The sequence below is a fragment of the Pseudomyrmex gracilis genome, unplaced genomic scaffold (assembly GCF_002006095.1).
Source record: "Pseudomyrmex gracilis isolate BER0280 unplaced genomic scaffold, ASM200609v1 scaffold_237, whole genome shotgun sequence".
Classification (NCBI taxonomy): Eukaryota; Metazoa; Arthropoda; class Insecta; order Hymenoptera; family Formicidae; genus Pseudomyrmex; species Pseudomyrmex gracilis.
In genome coordinates this window covers 170378-193718 of record NW_018020821.1, presented here as the reverse complement: position 1 = coordinate 193718, position 23341 = coordinate 170378, and the positions used below count along the sequence as shown (strand labels likewise).

Here is a 23341-nt window from a genome sequence, read left to right as displayed (position 1 = left end):
TAAACATGAAAAACAATTAATAAGATAGGAGAACTAAAAATCAAAGATATAATGCATACTAGAAAAAAGTATTGTAAATGCGACAAAAAAACATTTCTAATTTGTAGCTTTCCTAGCCAGAAGAGACAAAAACTGATTTTATATAATTATTTTACACTAACTAAATTTAATAATTATTTCCAAGTTCTTCTCAATTAGCCGGATTAGCGCACGTGTTTACCTTTGACGGAAAGAATAAAGCGTTCTTAAAATCTTTTAGTTCTATCGACAATAAGAACGTGCCCATAAATAGAATAATTGACATGAGGAACACATCGGGCACATAATTTGGATCGTTGCAGTTGTCGCCTACCATCGTGCCATTGTAGTTCTGAAAGAAGTAATAAGAAGACGTCAAACGAGAAGGTGAATTATCAATCTAAAATTTGTTTGCGGATTTAGAAACGCCTAGTAATCTAGCAGTTCACACTTGTAATTTCTTAAAGAGACAGAAAAGAAACTTGTAATTTCTTATAAGATATAAAGGAAGCAAAAAGTGTGTATTTGTTGCAATTGAACGTAACGAGATGATTTGTGTACTTGATGTTTGCACTTTCTTCACGATTGCAAGAGATATCGGACGGATTGATATTCGAGTGAAAGAGTCTGCAATTTTTGAGTAAGATGAGACACGAGGCTACACGAGTAGCATTTTAACCTGAAAGTCGCTTTGATAACTTCATTAATAGAATCGATTGATTAAAACGCATTTGAAGTCTCGATCTCAAGACGTGCAATGCAACGGAACTGTTTGTTGACTTAACTGTAACAACAACCAGATTGCCACTCATTTGGTTATCTGAGGTTTATGTTTACTACCTCACAATTTGTTTTATCCAACGACGTCCAGTTCAGGTTGTCGTAACTGGATGGCAGACTGATATTCGGTGGCTTACACCAGCAATCGTAGCTCAATGTTTCGCTTGAATACATGTTTAAAGGATATTTCTTGCCAATGGACAATACATTTTCGATTGCCTATAATTTATAAATATATTTTTGATAGTATTGACCTAGTCTCAATAAAAACATGTAAGCATACGTAAAGAGAGGTTTTATACTGATGCGCACAACAAGTCATAAGTTATTAAACATTTTTTGTCATTTATATAACAAGAGAGAAAAACATTATTTTAACAAATTTGTGCACTACTCTCTTAAGTAGAATCAGTGCATTGCAAAAATGAAAATCAGTAAATATTTACTGATTCCGATAGTTATAAGTCTTCCACCGAGAATCAGTAGATTATACTGATTCATTCTGTTGGAACTCTTTTACTGCGCAAATCAGTAATTATTCACTAAGTCAATCAGTACATATAAATGTATCAATTAGTAGTAAATCAGTAGAATATCGTCATATTCACTAAATAAAACAGTAAGACTGTACTGGTAATCAGTGATAAATTTACTAAAAAAACAGTAAGAGTGTACTGGGAATCAGTGGGAAATATACTGATAAAGTAGTAAAAACTTTACTGTTGCTTATCAGTAAATCGGTATTCAATTTATTATTTATAAATTTTGAATACTCAAGAAATCATATACAAACATTAAGTATATATTTCCTAAGAAGGCTATTTAAAGCAATATTCAACAACAATAGTTGATTTTACTTACCTTGTAGATAAAGATAAAAGCAATAAGAGTGGCAAAGTTCTCTTCTGTAAATCGAGTAATGTAACAGACGCAAGCACTCGCGTCGAGAGCCACAAGAATTATCAGAATAAAAGTGGTCCATGTGCCGATCCAGAAACGAAAAGACATGTAATTCCAATCGATTTTTCTGCGACAAAAAAAATAATCTGATCAGATTATTTCGAAATATTCTACGTAAATAAAAGAAATGTATTAATGAATTAAAATTTCTATTTGACGTAGTCGCCGAAATTATCTTCATTTTTGTTAAATTGAATGTAATATCTGTTCTATCAATTATTGAAACTGAATCGGCGTACGTGGAATATTAAATTTCGTCGAGACTCACTTGCAAAATTCGTAGACAATTGTCTCAAAAACCAAAACAGGACCGGTAGAACCAAGTATGGTCAACGGCTGGCCGGAAAAAAACCCGTATCCTATACCGCAGACAAAACCAGAAACGAGCGATTCCATGGCGGCCATGTTCTTTCCAGTTGCCTCGCTAAGGAGGCCACCGAAGGTGATGATAGGTGACAAGCAGGCGAAGTACAAGAAAATAAAAGATGCCACGCATTGAAGAGCCAGGGCATCTTTAAAATCGGAAAAATAAAACGGAGCTTTTCTCTTAATATCGTTGATCAGTCCGCCGAACAGTCTTCCGGTTCTCGAAAGGCCAGATTCCTCTCGTAGCTTTTGTTCGTCAGCTTCCTCGTCGAACTCCTCCTTAGGCTTTTCCTCTTTTGGTCTCTTCCTAACTTCCTGCAAATAGTTCAGTAAGTCGCGATTGGTTTGTTATTTTTACATATTACAACTGCAAAAAAAAAAAAATAATTTAATTTGAATGAATCTCAAATCTCGATACTGTTCATACAATGTATGAAATAACGAAATAAAACAATCTTTCGATGCTCATTGCATTTTTCTCTCGTCAATGAGAAGTAGATATTACCTTGGTGGATTTATACAACATCGAGATTTCAGCTTAAAACAACGCTATTTTCTAGTTTCGTTTGAGATAGACATTTTTACCTGGGACGGTATAGCGGCCGGTGGTTCTATTCTGATCGCCGGATCCCATTCGCCGGGTGGTAATACCGTTACGGCGTCTAAGAACTCGTCGATGCCGGCTAAAAGATGATTTCTATTTTTTGCCTTGTAAGCCACATCGTGGAAAACCTCGTCGGACATTAACGTTGCCATAGCTCGACCAATCTCGTGGAAACCCGAAATACCACCCTAGCAAAAATCAGTGCATCATGATGATAAAAAAAAAAAAAAGTCCTTGATCTATATCAGTCCTTGATTTATATTAGAATAAATGATTGACTTGATAAATATATTTGACATATTATAAGTTGATTTTCTTGCGTACAAATGGTTACATTGCTGTTCTAGTTCTTGCTGTGAATAAAATACAGTTTATTCCGTAATAAATATTATATTGTAATTGACAAGTTACAAAAAATTAGTCACATAAGTCGATCTAATTTCTTACATCAGCCGCATGCAATTAAAATGTTTAAATTCAAAGACAAATGTGTTTTCTACGCAGAACGGAAGTATCGCATGCCAGGTGTCGTAATAAACTCACGATCGTGTTTAATTGTTGTTCAGATTAATGTGCATACGAACACAGAGAACCTTGTTCAAGTTGGTTCCGAGTTCAGATTAGTTATGTTTTTTTTTTGTTTTTTTTTAGGTTTTCCAAGGTCGAGTATGGTAAATAATTCTGCAAGCGTTCTCACCATAGGTCCAAGTAGAACAAAGACGAATCTCGTCGGAACGGGAACTTCTGTCAGGTCGCCCATTATCCCGGCTTGACTCAATCGAATAAACGCGGACACGGTCTTGTCAAGAAAATCGACCTCACCCACGAGTATGTTGCTTGCTTCGGCGCCAGGTGGTATCTTCCTCATAAAGTGTGTATTACCCTAATGAGAAACTGAAGTTGAAGTTTCTCGAGTTGTGTCGTTTCTTAGTATATTTAACGATTAAACGGGAAGAACTCAAACAGTTTTTTTTGGTTAAAAAGTTGCTAACACAAAGTCAAAACAACAATTATCTAAAATGATTATTGCATATCGGAAAGTATATCGAACATTAATCGGTAGTTACAATATATAACAGCGATATATATTTATTAGAGATGTGCAAAAGTTATCAGCGTTTTTTACTGAAAATCTTTATTATTATTAAAACTACACAATATCTCGCTTTGGTTCGTTACAGCGTAGCTATACAACTATTGGGACATCACGATCAGATTACATGTTTGAATTATAATAATATTACGAACCTTGTGATTGATATCTCCGTTCTCTAAGGCGGATGAGCTGTGGTTTCTGCTGATAGACACGCTGCTGGGACTCCGATCTATACCGGTGCTTGGTTCTTGACCTGAAAGAGATCTAGCTTACTGCCTTCTACTGCATTTTTACACGCGATTTTTTTTTGTATCGCAATTCATGTCGGTAGCGCGCAATGAAGAAAATGAGGCTTTCAACCGCCCGTACGTCACTAATCCTTAAGATGAGATCGTCAGATTGCAATTTTGTATAGCTGAAATTTTCACGTCCATGTTATTGTCACCTACTTACTTTCGTGATTAGACTAGCATATTTTGCTTTAAGATAATTTCTTATAAAGCCAGAAACCACAACGCGAACGTGTCTTTATCTCGTCGTAAAATCGTTACACATTATTCTATATTGTTTTGAAATCGAGTGAGATATGGTTGCAGAATGAAAAGAAATCAAATAAAATCGGGGAAAAAATACGAAAAAAATTGTTCTTATATACTTGCAAACACGAATTTGCTCGTTCAAATTTTGCAAAGTCAACGTAGACTTTAAAAACGCGATAGATTTCCACGCTGTCAAATTAAAACAGAAATAATTGAAGTTGGAAATGTATCGTTTATGACGGTTATTACAAACAGTACTAATTTGCAAATGAAAGCTTCTTACTGAACAAACAACGTTCTCTCACAAAAGTTTGCATTGAAGACAATTATGAAATAAAAATCTACATTAGTAAAAATAATTCATTTTTTATATAACAATAGAAAGATTGATAAAGATGTTTCTAGTGATGCGCGTAACAAATATTTTCAGTCGTAAGATACGATGATATTAATTATCATATCTGCATCGTATAAATACTGAATACATAATATTTTATCTGCAGCAATCTGATATTGTAATTTTGTTTGTTTCTCTGAGTTATACGAATGAAAATGCGCTGTATCTTGCAATACAGATTATTATCGAATTGTAGCTAAATTTTCTCATTAATCGAAAGATTAAAAGATTAAAGCTCTTATAACAAAATGAAAATATTTGATTATTTGATAGAAAGAAGAAATTCAAATCAAAACACATATTATTAAAAATAAAGAAAATCCGATGCATGTGTGTGCTTTAAAATTGAAGTATATAACAATATATCAATTATAAAATTATTTCAATTAATAGCAAGATAATAAAGAGCCATAATTAATTTCATTGTGATCAAATCAGGATCTTAAATCAGTTTTAGCTTGATAAAGTTTTAATATACATACGACGACAAAGTCACTTGATTCAAAAGATTAAACTTTGAAGCCGTACTTAAAGTAGTATTTGACTTTTGCGTCAATGTCAAAAATAATTACTCTTTGCCAGAAAAGTTTATATTGTAAACATGTTTTGAATAGTAGTATGTCGTAGAAAATAGAGATATAAAACAAACCGACGCTTATTCGATAGTTTTAATAAAAAAACAGAAAATAATTGTGTGTGAACATATTTTTTTATACATATTTTTTAATCAATTCTGGTTTGCTCTTTGATGTTTAAAAAACACACTGTGTTTTAGCACACTAGTTTTAGTTTTGTATTACAACTTTGTAATTTGTTTCTGTTGTTAAAAAATGTATAATACATACAAAATAGAATAAGTAACGTGACAGAGAAAGTTCACAGCTTTATGTACAATCTAAATATCTTCGAACATTAACAGGAATAGTGACGTCTGGCACAGTTTTGGGAATCAACTATTGCAATTTGTAGCGTGTTAAAGCAATTTGCGCGAGCGGAACAGAGTTAAGTCTCTCGCATTCTAATACCAATCCGTTTTGCAACGGCTTCTCGTTTCTCGCGTACGTCAACATTAGCGCGGCTAATTGCCACTACTGCTAAAGTTAATCTACGTGTTAATTGTGTAAAATGTGATAGTTCTACTGCGAATTAATGAGAGAAAAAGTGAGATTCGCGAATGAGTAAAAGCGTGTGAATAGAAAAAGCGAGCATGGAAAAGCAGTTTACCGGGATTGCCGGGTATCGCAAGGAAGCGGCTGCCAACATTCAGTGCTGCTCCACTGCCTTGACTTGTTGCGCCGGCGATTGCCGGAGTGGAATTGGATTCCTCCACTAAAAATGAGCATGAAACACGAGGATTGTTTTTTATTTACAAAGGAAAGTGCGAGAGGAATTCTGCTAGACGATACGACGTTGTAATAAACATTTTGACTTCGGAGCTTTTTGAAACACATGTTCGTATATATATATGTAACAAATAGAAGATATATATATATACATATATTATATATGTATAATCTTAACATATAAGATCAACCGTAATTATATATTGATATATTTAAAATATGTGCAAAAGAGTAAGTTTTCAACAATAATTGAATATTAGTAAATAGAAAATAGAATATCAGTAAATAGAAAAAGTAGGTGTTCCATAAAAAATACACATATATCATTGTTAATAATTTTGATCTTGACATTTACTCTTAAAAAGAATTGTTGCGAAGAAGAATTACAGTGTTTTAATAACGGAATGTTTTTGATATACGCGTACCGATTGTAATCTTACCTCGTGAAGAGGAAATTATACAATCAACTGTTTCTATTTTTAAATAGAGTCAGAGACGTAAGTATTGACAGTAAATACGCGAAATTTTCATACGCGAATTAATTACATAGTTTGCTATGTCATTAGAGCTCTAGTGTGTTCTCATTTTTCTTTATTTGTCAGCAGGTTTTGCAATAAAGTTCAAATAGTTTACTAACTGTGCTCTTTCCTTAAGAAATACGACAAAATATTTCGATAATTATCCAAGAAATTCTCAAGAACGTGTGTGATGCAACATAATTCCAGAGGTACATACAAAAAAGGAATCGATTATTATAATCGTTTAACATGACTTATGTTATGTCTTAAAAACGTAACACTGTATTTTAAAATATAAAGTTATAAAAAAGACATTTATAAGTTTAGTTTACGTGGATTGTGAAAGAACGATGGATTACATTAGACAGGATACTGAAAACACATGTTAGTCGATTGCACCATTTAGAGAGCCCAATAAATACACTAAATGTAAATACATTGAGTCACGTGCATGTAATATCATTACAACAAAGTCACATGCCTCCATGATTGGAATTACAAACATTGGTTTACAATAGTGTCAACGAAAGAACGTGCAATGTTGATTAATAAACAATGAGATTCGCGAACAAATGAATTTCTGACTAACATCATGTTCGTCTTTTGCAAACATATTGAAATCCTACGTATCCTCATTGCACCTGATGTTAAATCTGATTATTCAAGTTTTTTTCTTCTCATAAAACGAGAGAATGATGCTCAATATTCACAGATGATATAATTAAATAGTCATAGCTAAATATTTGTGTATGTCCGAGAATGCAGATTATACATTAATCATAATCTAATTTTCATTGTGTTACTGCATGAGATTAATGACTGCGATTAGTTTCATAACTCGATGAGTATTGAAATTGACGAGCGATATGTTTGAAAGACAGAATCGGTCGCAGTAGTTGCGTTCGTTACAAGTCAAACGTGGATTCAACTGCGACTGTGTTACACTCTCGTAAACGAAATATTTTGTGAGAGAACACAGTATTTTTTTCTCGCGAATAATTAATTTCTGTTTATCATAAAAGCAATGTTGTGTTGTATATAAGGAAATTTAAACTTTTATACGACACGTGTGTGCGCGCGACGATCATCGGATTCTCATTTCGCGTGAAGATATGCACCGAATGGAGGTGTGTCTTTATAATTGCATTTGTTGTGCATTACACAGTAAGAAGAAGGAGAGCTCCATTGAAAATAGTTAAAATAATAAGAGGCAGAATCTATATACGAGAAAGAGAGAGAGAGAGAGAGAGAGAGAGAGAGAGAGAGAGAGAGAGAGAGAGAGAGAGAGAGAGAGAACAAAGTGAGTTCTTTGCCACACGTCGAACAAGATGAGACGTGATGAAACACGGAAGACGACAGAGAAGATATTTTAGAATAGGCGGAAGACAAGTGAAAAGAGTATAATTTTTTTAGTGTGCAAACTCGTAGAACGGAGAATAAACCATCTGGTGAGCTAACCTTTTAGTGGACACATTGCGAACCACGTTGTGAATCCCACCACGTGGGGTATGCCAAATTCGTCTGATAAAACAAAAAAAGCAATAGTAAATTACAAACTTTTGACCGACTTGAGCTTCGAAGAAAGTGACTCAATGAGGACTCAATGAATATCTTAATGATGTCAAATATTTTACATTGACAAGAATCAATTAGCAAACCAATTATCAGGCAAATAGGACATACGAATGATCATAATAGCTTGTAAATCTAACACATTGCGACGATCGAAATTGCCTTGATTTTTGCTTGATCGGCTATGATACACAGTCTGTGATACAAAATTATCGCTGAATGTTGTATCTACTTGCCTCACAAATTCACGATAATTTCATATCAATTGTTTGTCATTTCAAAATTTTATTTAAAATGTTGATATTGAAATAGCAACGTTTTTCCGTTTTATTTTATCGCAAATTAATCACAAAGTACAAATCTCAGTCCAACTTGAAAAACTTACAAGTCGAAAAGACAAATTTTTGGAAATTTGCGAGGCAATCGATACGTGTGTTGTAGCTGTTAATGGGTCGTTCCAGTGAGATGTGGTTAGAAAAGCCAGGAAAGCACCGCAATCCAAGGTTGCTTAGCAGGACGAACTGGCCTAAGTTGTACCTGGAACCAGAAGGTACGGCCCTTTGAGGTCTTTCGCCTCTTTTGACAGCGGAGCCGTGTTCGAATTCGGGCAGCTGCTGCTGCGAGCGACGGAAGAAAGTACGTAGGCGTCCTTCGGCTCGCGACGCTCCTGCAAATCTGACGTCAACAAGGCATGCATACCACATGAACAGTCGCAATCTGAAAATGTCGATTGTGTCGTACGTGTTTAAACAAACTTAGCACGCCTTGGTAACCACAGACCCGGCTCTATCGCCTCGCCACCGCCGTCGAGGTGGTCTCGAACAAAAATACAGGTGAAAACAAACAAAAAACTTTCTATTAGAAATTAATAAGTGCAAGTAAACTTAAATAAAAACTGGAAATATAACTAAAAGGAAATATAAACGCCTAACGATCCAAACTTAACTAAAATTAAAATCATTTGCAAAGCAACATTTCGAAAAATTAGTTTAAAAAAACTTTAATTAATCATTTACTTCATTATAAATTGAACTTGTTTCTTATAAGAGACTACATATTTAATTTGAATTTAAAAATTGATTATTTTATAACTTGATCTTTTATATTAAACTTGGATTATTAAGAGTTGCAAACCAACGTTTTTAAAAATTAAATATAAAAATCAACTTAAGATATAAAAATAAATAGATAACAAACTAAAATTTATGTAATATGTAAAACAAACATGCTAGTTTTTTTTATTAAATAACTATAAAAAGATAAAAAACAGAATACAACATACCAGAAAGATAGAAAACTAAATAACATAACGAATTGAATAACGATTTGATACTTGAACTTAAAACAAAAAAAAACGAAAACGCACACGCGCACGTTGAAAGTGAATATCAAGTGAATATCAAATATGCAAACACGGAATAGAGCTAATGCTGAAACACCTTTTTTTCTGTAAACGTCCTGCGGTTGATATATTAAAAGTTAGATATATACTACTATAGCAGAGGTGACCTGTCAAGAAGTGATTAATGACACCGCGCGAACAACCTAAACACTATACTTACTTTTTGAGGAAGAATGATTGCGTCCTATTTCAGCTAGCGATCTTATGATTGGTAACTTTGACATGTTATTGTCTTTACGTCTTTCGTGCTGGTGCCGATGTCTGACGAGGAGAGCATCTCGCACCTGAAACGATACTTTATGTTCAATCGGTTGGTTAAAGATAAAGATGGCTTGATATTGTGAAGTATTGATTCAAAATAGAAATAACACGAATGTGGAACGTCAGACTTTCCATTTTTCAGATTCTTATAAAGTCTCTCAATATAATAAATTTTTCACAAAAAGACACGTATCTGTGATAACGCTATTATCTTTATATAACTAATAATTTAATAAATGAGAAAAAAGTTTTTTGGGCCAGTATCTTGTAATTTAACTTCTGTTTTAAAACGAATATATACCTAGAATGTAACGTACCAATATCACGAGCGAACTCTGTACATATGCATTACTCACACGCACATACACACATATATTTGTGAATTATTTTTTATTTATTATATTTAAATATATCGTGGAGAGAAAGAAAGAGAGAGAATAGTTTCCAATATAGAATATATTAACAGATAATATTTCATACTTTAGTATGTTCTTACCTTCTCTCGTAACTCAACTGACAATACGCCTTTATTGATCATATTATCGAGGACGAGATCGGCTATCTGTTCCAAACTGGTTGCTTCCATATCAAGCATGACGGTTCCGTTTAAAAGAAGACTTCTCAACTCGAAGAGCGAGTGCAGTGATAACGTAGCAACATGAGGTTTGCTCCATCTATTACCACCTTCCTCGACATCTTCCTCGAATTTGATCCATCTACGCATAATGTANAAAAAAAAAAAAAAAAAAACGAAATGTCTGATATACTTTTAATTACTTTTATTTAGAAAATTATTGTTGCAGCATGTCTTTCCGTTACGCCCTTATTTAAGAAGTAATTTCGTTTATTTTGATAACCGATATTATTTTGCACACATTTTAATGAAATTATTTCATATTACTACATCATTATGTGTAGGTGGAAAAAAAGAAAAAATTTAATTCTTATGTATTCTCTTGTCGTAAAATAATAAAAAATCTTAGTAGCGCGCGATTATTTTCAATGTTTATAACATCGTTAACAACTCTTCTGTATTTTTCAAAGGATTGTATCAATATAGATTTCGAACTCTTTACCTTGCCGTCTCCTTCCATTCCATTTCATCACCATCTTTGATGAGCTCTTCCATTTCCGAGAAAAGCGGATGCGATTCATGTGCATCGTCGCCGACTTCCTCGCCAAGGATAAACTGCACTCTCTGGGCCGGTGGAGTGACTAGACAATCGTGCGATAAATCATAAATCACCGATTTCACATTTATAAACAAAGATATTTGCGAAAGTACGTACACTATTTATAAAAAAAAAAACAGATACATTTATAAGAGCGTACGCAAAATAGAATAAAATACAATAAACGAGAAATTTATTGTTGAAATTATGTCAGATGCGCGAAATGTTTACCTAAGGGGGGAAGAAGTGAACGGGAAAAATGTATGGGGTAAGATGAGATAAAATGACTATTCTCTTAGCTTTTGTATAATTTTTCTTACAAGTATTTAAGGTATTGTGTTTTCGTGCTTGCTGCTTGAAAATTATAAAGATTCTGTAAAAGATATTTTGTTGATTTATAATAAAAATTCTATATTTTCTTATTTGATATTAACTTATCCCTCTTTCGTTTTGCCTCACCTTTTCCTACTTAGTTTCAAAAAAGTTTATTATTTTTTTTAAAAAATTTTATATTAATTACAAAAAGAATAAAGAAAATTTGACACGTTCATTGACTGATCGGACATCAAAAATATATATGTATATATATGTATGTAAAAGTTATCATGTATCATATACGCCATGACAGATGACGCATGCACATAAAAAACTTTGAAAAACATAGAAAGCAGAATAAAAACACAAACAACAAATTTTTTTAAATTGTATTATTGAACAATTGTGTAATCCGTTGTATGTAAAATTATCGAGAATTGGGTAAAAGACTATTTTACAAATAATTAATATGTACTTACTTTTATTTATAACTTGTTTATATCAACATATAAACAAAACTTTAAAAATATTTAGTCTTTTCAAACTTTATATAGAATTGTGTTTACTTTACATAATTACTGTTTTCCTAATGTTGTAATTTTAAGCATTTTTTTAATGTAATGTTTATGTAATTATAAGTTTTGTATTGTAAATGTTATGTTATTGTAACAAACTCTTATGCTTCGAGTTTAATAAAGCTTTCTGATTCTTTTTTTCTGCATAGTAATGTTACAAGATATTTTGTTATATTTATTTGTTTATTATTACATCAAAAACAACATCTTCATTGATCATATTTTTCTATTGGAAAAAGGCGGAAATAGCATTTTTACCCTCTTCTGAAATTTGTTGTATAACTGTAATAAATTGTGATACCGTTCGTACATACTACGCAAAAGTAATAAACATTTATTATAGACCAGCACATTGAGCAACGTGTAGTATTCGTAATTTGCATTTGACATGTGCAAAGTTTATAAACTCGGGCATGTTGCGACAAGTTACGTAGAGTTCTTAAAGGCGTAACTGATTCGACGTGTTAACAGCGATAAAATAATCTTTATATAACGATAAGCGATATCGCGAAGCAATGTTTGAGAGTGATATGTTATAGCTATCTATATCTGATAAACATCAATACGCATGTGACGCGATTATCGCCTTCGTGACATCATGTATGTGCTTAAAATCTAATTAAAATATCATTTTCACAATACAATCTCACGCAACAAAAGCATCATTCGCGATCATTTTTGTCGATGTCTTGCGCGCAACTGATGACACAATAATAATGAAAACGTGAAATTTTTCAACATAAAATCTTGAAGACGTGGTGTAGAATGTGCGAACGGTCTTATGTCAAATGTTAGGTTACAGTATTAAGTATATTTGCATCTTGTATGTATGCATAAGGATGGCTTACATATCATCTCGCCGGCGGGGTCGCAGATACTAGCGAGACGACCCCTGCGCGCCATCAATAATTGTCCTGCAATGTCAAGGTTGTTGTCGTGTCATTCGGATCATGCAGATAAATTTTTCGCGATATATCAAATTGTCAATTTGTTCGCGCTTTACATGAAGTAAAGAACTTATAAAATTATTTTCTTTTTCTATCCTCTTAAGAAAAATTAAAACTAAAAAAATAAGCACTTTGCTTTTTTTTTCTAAAAAAAATTCCTTATTTCTTTAGTAGTAGTTAGCATTAAGTATTTAGTATAATGTAATTGTATAATTAATTTTTGTAAAGGTATATTTACTATAAAATAGACATATAAGCCTAAGAAACGTTGGTTTAGTTGTTCATCATAAAAATGATCTTGTGTTTATTCATTTTTATAGATGCACAATGTTTATTAGAGTCAAGATCAAATATTTACAATGAGAAAATATTGACGATGTATTAATTATGCAGACATGGAAGATTTATGTGCGTCACTGATAAGCGGCTAAAATTGATTTACAGAAAAAACATTTGAGCTATTTACTTTATTTCTAAAATTAGACATCAATGCCGGTAAAATCTGTTGATTTTTCATTAATGATCTAGCTTTAATAAAAACGTACGCATTTCAAGCTGTTATTTTTATGATATAAACATGCAATATATATATATATATATAAGTTAATGTTTTAACAAAACATTAACTCGATAATGACAAGAATTTTATACGCAGTTAAAATGTTTCTTGAAATAATTTTACGACTATTATAAATATTCTGCATTCTTATTAATTACTCTTGTTACAAAATAAAGAAACTAATTATTAGATGCCAGAATGTTTCAATCAAGCGATTTTTCATTGCATGCAAAATCATTTCTATTAGTTTGAAAAAACTGAAAGATTTTGCTGCAGCCTCAATATCGATTGTCTCTTTGTATGCGATGTACCAAAAGTAGGGTGAATACCCGGATAAGTGTCGACAAGTGGTTGGCGCACTGCCACTGGTTCAATAGCGTCGTAAAATAAAAGCGCAACGCGTCACGTGTGTAGCGTTTCAGTATAGCATTTTGGATTTTACTTTTAAGCTAAACAATAATGCAAATTCATGAAATAATCTATAATATGTGATTTTGAGCGTATTTTTCAAACGCAATTAAATTTGCAAAGTAAGAGAATCCTTGTTTAATTTTTAGACTAGCATTTTGACAATATGCTGTATTGCTATATTTAGTGGCTACTTTAAGCAACAAATGTTACATATAATAATAGAAATGGTTATAAATTAACAAATACCAAGTTACGTAGACATTTTAATAATATAATAATAATTTAATAATATAATCGATGAGATACTGCTTTTGATATAATTATCTCAGTATAAGTTTTTCAGTAAAGTTTTTCTCTTATCAGAGAGAACTTATGTAAATAAAAGTAACTTACAAACAATTTATATGTATTTCTAACTTTCAACATTATTGTTCAAAAGTTGACAAAGAGAGAGAGAATCCTTAATTTTATCTCACACATAAAATATTTAAAAATTTGAACTGATAATAAGCAAAATTTGTCTCGATATTACTATGCCTGTGTTAAAGCGATGTTTTGCTTAAAGTTTCGAACAAGGCGACATTGTTCTCACAAAGCGAATGAAATGAAGGATAAACTTACTCGGTCTGTCGTCGGCATCATCCTTACCGCAGGGATACGACTGCCGTTGTGAATGATGGTGCTTATGGTGGCGGCGGTGTCTTCTCTCTCCTGGCAGATGCACGCCCACGTACATCGTGTGCGCTCTGTGACCTGGAAGTAGATGAAAGGGATGTTCTGTCAATGTGTGCACGTCTTTCAACGTTGGGGACGCGCGCTTCGAACATGGGTTTTTTCTTTCTGACGAAGATAAACCACACGATCGGACTTTCCTCTCATCATCGCGCGAAGGAATATCGAATTGAAGCCACTTGATTACGTAATCTTACTTATTACGAAGGCATTGTGCGCGAGAGAAGTCAATTCCGTGGAGATTAAAAAGAATTCCGTGTGAATATACGCAGACAAAAAAAGGATTAATTTATACGGGATTGTAGAACTTGAACGCGCTAGGTCATGTTATTCTCGTATGTTGCGGCGAGTTCACGCAGAGTGAAAAGGTCATTAAATCGGAGCTGATTTTTTAATAAACGGGCGGATGAATATACGGTTGAACTTTGCACGAGGAACATATTAATATCGCATGTCAATAATATTTACACTTTTTTGATTAATATCAATTAATAATATAATGGCAAATGTACAACCTTTCAATATAATAAAATGTATAGTATCGTTTATTAAAGCTAGTAAAGACTAATAGCACACTTTATGATTTGTTTTTTAAGTAAAGAATCAATTAACACCAAGATAGGAGTGACAACAATTAACATCGAACTATACGAAAAAACTTTGATTGAATATCTGCTTTATATAACATGCCTTTTTAAAGAGAAAAACAACAAATCTGATATTTTTTATAACAAAATAAAAACAGTTTTCACAACTGGACTTAATCAATCTATCTAATCTAATCTAAATCTCAAATATAGGGTAGATGTCTCAATTACTGCCACTTTAAGGCTATCGCGTAACTTTATTTCATTACATTAAGAGTTGTTTAATGTAAAAATAATTCCAGTTTAGTATATAATATTGCTTAACTTCTCTTTGATTGATAACAACTTTTTTATGTATTAAGTATAAAAAAATTAATTAATAACACAGCCACACAAAAAAAAAAAATTTCTTTGGTCTGGGGATCAGACCATGTTTATTATATGTTTTTGGGGTCGCTGAATCCGAATCCGAGGTCCATTAAACCCTATCGGGTCGGGGTTCCGCCATAACCTCAAAAAACACCATAATCTGAGCTCGAAACCCATATAATCTTTTGATTCAAGCCATAAACACAAAAACCAATTAGATAAACCCCATAACCCCATATCGTTCAACATATCGAAATTTATGGACAACAGCCCTTTTAAGGGCTATAAGATGTACAAAATCCGATCGTGCAACCTCCTCGCGGTGTACATCGGGTGACGCTAATGCCGACGGTCTCGCNTTCGTTTCAGGAACAAATGTTTATTTTATGAGTACAGTGAGAATGCAAGGTCATAGAATTATTTTATTTAATTCCATAAATTTAGGAAATCTTTGGTCATGAATGATTGACATTTTAATCACCGTGATAGGCTTATGGAGCTATGGGGATATAGGGTTATGGAATTATGGGGTTAATGGGTCATGGGGTTCAATAGCATGGGTTTTCAATAGCATTGGTTTTTGTGGCTTGAATCAAAAGATTATATATNGGTTTCGAGCTCAGATTATGGTGTTTTTTGAGGTTATGGCGGAACTCCGACCCGATGGGGTTTAATGGACCTCGGATTNGGATTCAGCGACCCCAAAAACATATAATAAACATGGTCTGATCCTCAGGCCAAAGAAATTTTTTTTTTTGTGTGGCTGTGTAATTAATTTAAAATGTAAAATGAACTCCACTGTCTCTATTACTGTCACCTTAAGTACGTATAACTGCCACTAATATAACCGAATGTCAGTATCATTAAATGTGACTCAATTATTGCCGATTCTTTTCACTGAGATTTTATAACTGTCACTTTTTTATCCAAATCAGATTATATACAAAATATGAGTAATACTATATATTACAAGAACTAAACAAAAACAAATTATCTATTACTAATTGAGCAAATAAATAAACTTAATACAATACGACGAACACTTTTTACTCTTACTTCACATGTTAAATTTCAAGGTTAGAGTTACAGCTTTAACAAATGACAATTGCATGTACCCTAATACCTTTTTTTGTCCCTATTACTGATGACAATGATATGAACATATCAAAGAATATTGTCCCTATTTCTGATAGCAATGATATGGACAAACCGAAGAATATTGTTCCTATTACTGTTACCGTTAATTATTATAATCTAATAAGTGAATATCACTTATTTTATTTGTTATATCTCTAAAGTGATATTTAAACTGTACTTTACCATTCATTCATATGATAGATATATAGATCAGATAAGAAAATTATTATCTTTAGTAGGTGCAACTTTTTCATCATTTCTAGTTACACAATCGCGTTTTTGAGACTCAAACTGTACTTTTACTTATTAATATTAATCTTTTACTACCAAGCACACACAAATATGTGTTATTATGTAAATCCAAGTCCAAATTTAATAATAAAATTTATCGTGAGTATGATTTTTTATACGCTATATTTTTATAAGTAAAACAAATAAAAGTGGCAGTTATTGGGACAGTGGCAGTAATTGAGACATCTACCCTATATAAAATTTAAAATAATTTGTCTTTCAAAAAACAATAGTTGAACATTTTTGTTTCCAGTTAATTAAAAAGTTTAAGTATAAGCTTTAAATATCAATTAGCCATCAGGAATTGTAGCTAATTGTAAAGTTAAAAGATTCAAGTTTATTTTTGAATACTACTTAAGCTATTGAAATGAAATCTAGATCAAAATCTTTTTCGAGTCACGTAAAAATAAAAAAAATAAACATCTATAAAAAGAAACAACCAATTTTGTTTTGCTTAAAAATTATACGTTATGATTAAAAAAAACCGTCATGACATGTACGATCTCCTCTATTTGCACATTCTGTCGTGATGATAGGATACAAAGTGACCTCGTCTCTATATAACCATTATCTATAGCCGGTCGTTGTTTAACGAAGTAACGATTTTCGAAGCACCTACACGCGCATGAACTTTTCCGTGTATGCAAACACTGAAGCCAGATTTATATCAGACTGATTTATAACGAACGCGATATGTTATTGTTTGTCACAAAGATTCGACAATCCCTTATTTCGTTTATTCCTAATATGCGATTATAGCAATTTTACATGAGTTTTGTTATTAAAACTCTCTTCTCTCTCTCTCTCTCTCTATCTCGCTCTTGTGCTAAATCTTTTTCTTCAGCATTATTGATAAAAGATTTACGTATGTATTGTATATTGAATCGTAATTATTTAACATCTTTTTTATTTTTGAAACTGCTGTTTTCTTTTCGTTGCTAAATCAAAATCTTGCAACGTACATAATAATAAAAAAGTAGCATTAACGTTTATTAAAAACTGCAAATACTAATAATAATAAATAATAATAAAAATGTTTCTTACCTTCATAATCTTTTTCTGTATAAGATTGATGGGTGATCCGCGCACCCGGATCCTTTGGAGCTTCATCGTCACCGGTCCCGCCCGCATGGGCCCCGCCACTGCCGACTCCTGGCTGCATCCACGGTCTGCAAAATAAATTAAACGTTTGATTTAATTATTGCCGATGGCAATGTCGATAACGACTCTTTATATGCATCCGCGCTGCGTCAATGACGCGCGCTAGCTATTATTAACGTTGACTATTACCAACGAGTTTCCAACTAGTAGAAATGTTACCGCGCATTTGTTTGTCCGTGACATTGTTCTCTTTTTCGAAGTGTGCTACAGTGAATTTCCACATTCAAAAAAAAGAAAAGAAAACTAGAATTTTATTATTAAAAATCAAGGTTTTGAAAGAAATAACTTGTTGTTGATAGCGAATTTATATTTCTGTTTGATTAATGCATGTTTGAAAGGTGTTTTATTCATTTTGATTATATATAGTGGGAGGCGCCAACTATGGAACGTGCATCGACACGGAATATTTCGTAGGCGTATGTTCACGAACGCGTCCGCAACTACTACTTATGCGAATTAATAATAATTAAACCTCCTTAGAGCTTTTCTTGAAGGCATTTACTCATTTCCTCTTCATGTTTCTCCTCCCAAAACGTTCTATTGAATCACACGTTATTTCTTAATTTGAGTCCTGATCTTATTTTTTTTTGCTCTCTTAACTTTTTATAATAAAACTATAATAGTATAAAACAATAAGCTAAAATTAATAAATTATGTAATAAATATTAAACTGTGAATTTTCTTTAATATACATATATGTATAAAGTTAAGAGTTAAAGTTTTGATTTGTGAATAATCTATTTATATTCTATATATATAAGTTTTGAATTATATTTCCAATTAATTTTTTACGAAATGTAATAAATAAATTTAATTAATTAATTGTCTCACAATATGATATGATGACATATGCGTTATTGTAACAAGTGTAGTTATATTTATATATTTACATTATAGCATTGTCATCTCTGAGTCTAAATTATTGAGATATATATATATATATTTTATGTATTTTATGCTTTTGCTGTTCTTGCCAAAAATACATATTTAACACTCTCGCCGACATTTAGATGAATTTAGCACATTTCGCGCTGAAGATCAAAATGTTCATTTGTTTTAACATGAACAATTTTACAATTAATTTCCAAAAAATAAAAGAAAATATTTTTAAATAAGAATCATCTCAAACACAACATCCACAATGTTGAAATGTTCATATTCTTGTATCATACATTCTTGTATCATACATTTTTATTAAACATATTTCTTCAAGTTTTTTAAGTGCAAAGTTTGTTGATGTTGTTTACGTGATTGTGGTACATTAACCGATATGATTAGCATGAAACGTTATGTAATCGTAATATGTCATCTTGTTATCTTCATCCTACGTGTTGTACATTCTATATCTGTTTTTGTGCTAGGCAACTTTTATATAAATATTATGCAATTCTAAATAAATACACAGATTCGCCATGATTTTTCTTCAGTGTAGTTAATTATCAGTTTTCGAATAATTTCATAACTATGCGTGAAAATGAGAAAACTTTGATACACTGTAATAACATAAAGTTAAAAATCAATTAAATACACAAAAAATAAATGTAATATAGATTTTTCAAGTTTTAAAATCGATTTTTTTTAGAAAACTTCATACAAGAATTGTTCTCCATCATTTCAATTTATTTTTGAATAAAACATCATTGAAGAATTTTTTTTTCTTTTTTCTTTTTTTCTGTTCTACCGCATTTTGTATATATGTGTGTAAATATGTATAGTAACTAACAATAACAGCTACTCATCAATTAAATGTTTTACGGCTTTCTTTCCTCAACAGTCTTCTCTTTTCTCCACTATAGCTTTCTTTTCCTTGTCGCACATATTGCGTGCAGTTCTCTCACCTAACTTGAATCTAGTCACGCATGCGTGTGTTATGACTGCGCAGAATATTACCAAAGAGTGGGAGTAAGATTGTAACTGTTAGAAAGTTCAACCGTATATACTTTTGTTCTGTATCATATTAAAATAAAATAAAAATATCTTAGATGTCATAAAATTTAACAAGAAATATTTAACACACAAATTCTATTTATTTTAAATTTCTTTGAAAAATTGTAGTTTTATTTGAAGTAAAGAAAACTTATATTTAGAACGTTGGTACCAGAAGCTTTTAGCGCACTTGAAAATATATTACGAAAATATTACTTAATATATTTAATAATAATATTACATAAAATCTTTTAGCTTTAAACGACAATCTACTTTCAAGTTCATGAATTTTTGCGAAAAATCTTTTATTCTAATTGAGTAAGTATTTATACTGTCATCTCTCTTGTCTCAGAAGAAACAAGCGTAATAATATAGTTGTCTATTATGATGTCTTGTTCCCCTCCCCCTTATATAATCATCCTCTTCCTCTGAGACATTTACTAATTTCCTTTTGCGTCGACATTCTTGATTCCTCCTTTCTCACGTTTATCAACGATTGTCAGAGCGACTTGAATGTTAATCTTAAAATTAAAAGTAACGATTAAAATTAATACGATTGAAATAAATTAATTAAAATTAAGATTTAATGTCAAGTAAGGACACAATATATCATATAAGATATAAAAATCAATTATATATATAATAAAATATACATACATGTAATTAAGATAAATGCTTATTTCATCTCTTTGTAGCGTCTTTAATACGTAATAATTATCTTTTGTTCTTCGTAATTTTCACATACGCAACATAAATTTTGTCATTTTATAACAAAGACTAAATTATATTAAGTAAAGATTGGCGCGTATTATTTGTTTCTCTGGTACTTGAAAATCTTTGCTATTTCTCACACATATCTGTTTTTACACATTTACTACTTGAAGTTTCTATTTTTAACTAAAGACAAAAATCTCTTTATTTGTTTCTTTATCTGACTTTTGCTATTTGCTTATAAATAGCAAAATAAATAAAATAACAAAAGATGACAGAAAAATAATTTAAACGGTATATCTCTTTATCTTAAATTATATATATATCTCTCTCTATTATTGTATTTATTACCTTGTTGTCAAAAATTATCTACACGCACATATAAAACTGTATTTTTCTTCAACTACTTTGATAACACTCAATCACATGACACGCACGTTTGATGATCTCACCGGGTGTGCGGCATTTCTTATATCTCGTTTCTAATAACATGTGTCGGAAAACAGTTAACTATTCGAGATTGGACATGCGTCTCGTCGCGAATGCAGCTGGCGCGAGACAAACTTTGATACGGTTGGGAATCAGTGAGCAGCGCAGAGACGACGATCATTTAATCTTTTTCGTGGGCGCTGCCAGGTGCAGTTCTTGGCGACAGACGCAATTGCAGCGCTCGATATAAACGCAAAACGATGTGTGCACATATGTTGTCAGGGTCACCACAGCTTAGTGTCTTTGCCGGAAAAGACAAGTAGAATACATCGACATTGCAGTGTTCTGTATCATGCATCCTCAATGAGTGCTCTTTAAAGACTTAGTATAATTTATTAAAATATGGAAACCTCTTTAATCTACGCGCTAAGTCGTACAAGTGTTAAGTGCGATGGCATTGATGAAACTAGTCTACTTTTAGATGATTCTAGATAACTAATCATACATGCAAAACTGTGCGAAACGTACAACTAGTCGGTGAAGTTATTAATTCAGAAATATTTTATATTATAATTTAATCATTTATGATCTGATAATCTCTTCTAAAAATCGTAATTATATATGTACATATATATATATATATATATAATTTTTAATTTATAATTATTGTATGTATAATTTTAATAAATTATCTGTGTGTAAAGACGTCTTGACCTTGTCTATTAGCTTATATTTTTGAGATTCCTCATGATCTTTGAGGTCATTCGATAGAATGTCAAGATTGCATTGTCGTTGTCAAATGGTAAACCACCAATTACGAGCCGTCAAGTGGATAATTACTACGTTCGATTATTCAAGTACTTATACATAAAGCTCCACATAATGAATGACCTATTTGGCCGAACTATCTAGTAAAGGAAGCGTAGATTAATATAAAAGAAAAAGAGACTCTTGACTTTGGCACGTGGGAAGTAAACGGAACGATAAAAGCAACTTGCAAGCGCCACGCAGCGCACTAGGTTTCCGATTACGGATCAAGCGAACAAATTCGGACGAGGAAGCAGACAATGTTCGGGACAATGATCAGGCGCGGAGGCCGGCGGACAAATCAATGAGAGCATCAACGAGCGACAACAATGTCAAATGAAAAAGTCCTTGTGATACGGCACTTTTTTGTGGTTGCCACTGCGGTGTGTAGCAATAATTGGCGGTTTAATGACAAAACTGCGTGTGGTTTTGAACGTATGATAAACCATTCCACAAGGGCAATTTGTCTCAGCATATTAATTACATAATTGAGAGAATTCACATAACAATATAATTAACATTTCTTGATATCGCGCAATTACCACGGTCGGCAATCAAACGCCAATCAAATATTTTTTATACTTGGAACATAACAGTTGCTAATCTTATATATTAATCTCAAAAACGAGATAACAGTTTCTGTCACTCTTCAAACTTTCGTTTGTTTTATCTTTTCAAACATCTGACGCTAATAATTTTCCGAGAGAAATGTCTTTAACACGCGGTCGGTCACGATTTACAAGTATATTTTTTATGATCGTGTGGCTATAATCAATATTGGTAAATAAAACAGTAGAAAGAGATTGTATTAGCTCGGAAAATTTTCCACAAGCTATGTTATGTTTTATTGACACAAATATGAAACACACGAGACTGCACTTATCGTTTGATAAACAATATTTAGCAAATGCTTGTTAACATTTCTTTATCTTAATATTTTGTTTTGTTGTTGCTTCAAAGAAAAAACATATTATCGTGAAATGTAGTTGTATAGTTCATAAGAACATATTACAGTTATAACATATATTTTTTAGTGTATAAGAATTAGCGTAAATATACTATATATTAGAGAAAAGAAGATAAGTATATAAGAAATTGTGTCAAAATTTTGATTGACAATTTGAGTGTTATTTGAAATATTATGAAAAGATAATTGCAAAATAGACGACTCTCTAGTGAAGCAAAATAAGAAGAAAATTCAATCAATTGTCATATTAAATATTAATAAAACTTTAACGCGTATCCTTGTAGGGTAAGGAGGTCAAAGATCAATCAGTTTTGAACAAACCATCGTTATCTAATAATTTCGTTTTTTCCAACTTTTTAAAAACACTAAACTATATTAATGTAGTATAA

The 23341-nt window shown here is 31.9% G+C and overlaps 1 protein-coding gene across 15 annotated transcripts in view; it reads right to left on the bottom strand.

Moving 5' to 3' along the window:
* Nucleotides 1-23341, bottom strand: part of LOC109859100 (sodium bicarbonate cotransporter 3) — a 40966-nt gene that overhangs the window by 9477 nt on the left and 8148 nt on the right. For 6 of the 15 annotated variants that reach the window (XR_002250671.1, XM_020437001.1, XM_020437003.1 and 3 more), the window contains 15 exons: nucleotides 17996-18120; nucleotides 14457-14588; nucleotides 12767-12832; nucleotides 10933-11071; nucleotides 10353-10572; nucleotides 9756-9879; nucleotides 8731-8910; nucleotides 5985-6089; nucleotides 3977-4077; nucleotides 3426-3611; nucleotides 2710-2916; nucleotides 2027-2439; nucleotides 1660-1825; nucleotides 859-1017; nucleotides 221-370 (listed from right to left, as the gene is read on the bottom strand). Coding sequence is in view for 12 of the 15 variants with exons in the window: in XM_020437000.1 (XP_020292589.1) it covers nucleotides 221-370; nucleotides 859-1017; nucleotides 1660-1825; nucleotides 2027-2439; nucleotides 2710-2916; nucleotides 3426-3611; nucleotides 3977-4077; nucleotides 5985-6089; nucleotides 8731-8910; nucleotides 9756-9879; nucleotides 10353-10572; nucleotides 10933-11071; nucleotides 12767-12832; nucleotides 14457-14588; nucleotides 17996-18120 (2473 nt within the window). In the remaining 3 variants the exon portion in view is untranslated. Of the gene's footprint in view, nucleotides 1-220; nucleotides 371-858; nucleotides 1018-1659; nucleotides 1826-2026; nucleotides 2440-2709; nucleotides 2917-3425; nucleotides 3612-3976; nucleotides 4078-5984; nucleotides 6090-8079; nucleotides 8143-8730; nucleotides 8911-9755; nucleotides 9880-10352; nucleotides 10573-10932; nucleotides 11072-12766; nucleotides 12833-14456; nucleotides 14589-17995; nucleotides 18121-21100; nucleotides 21340-23341 lie in introns of those variants that run through there. The other 9 variants (XR_002250672.1, XM_020437009.1, XR_002250673.1 and 6 more) reach the window with 7 other exon arrangements.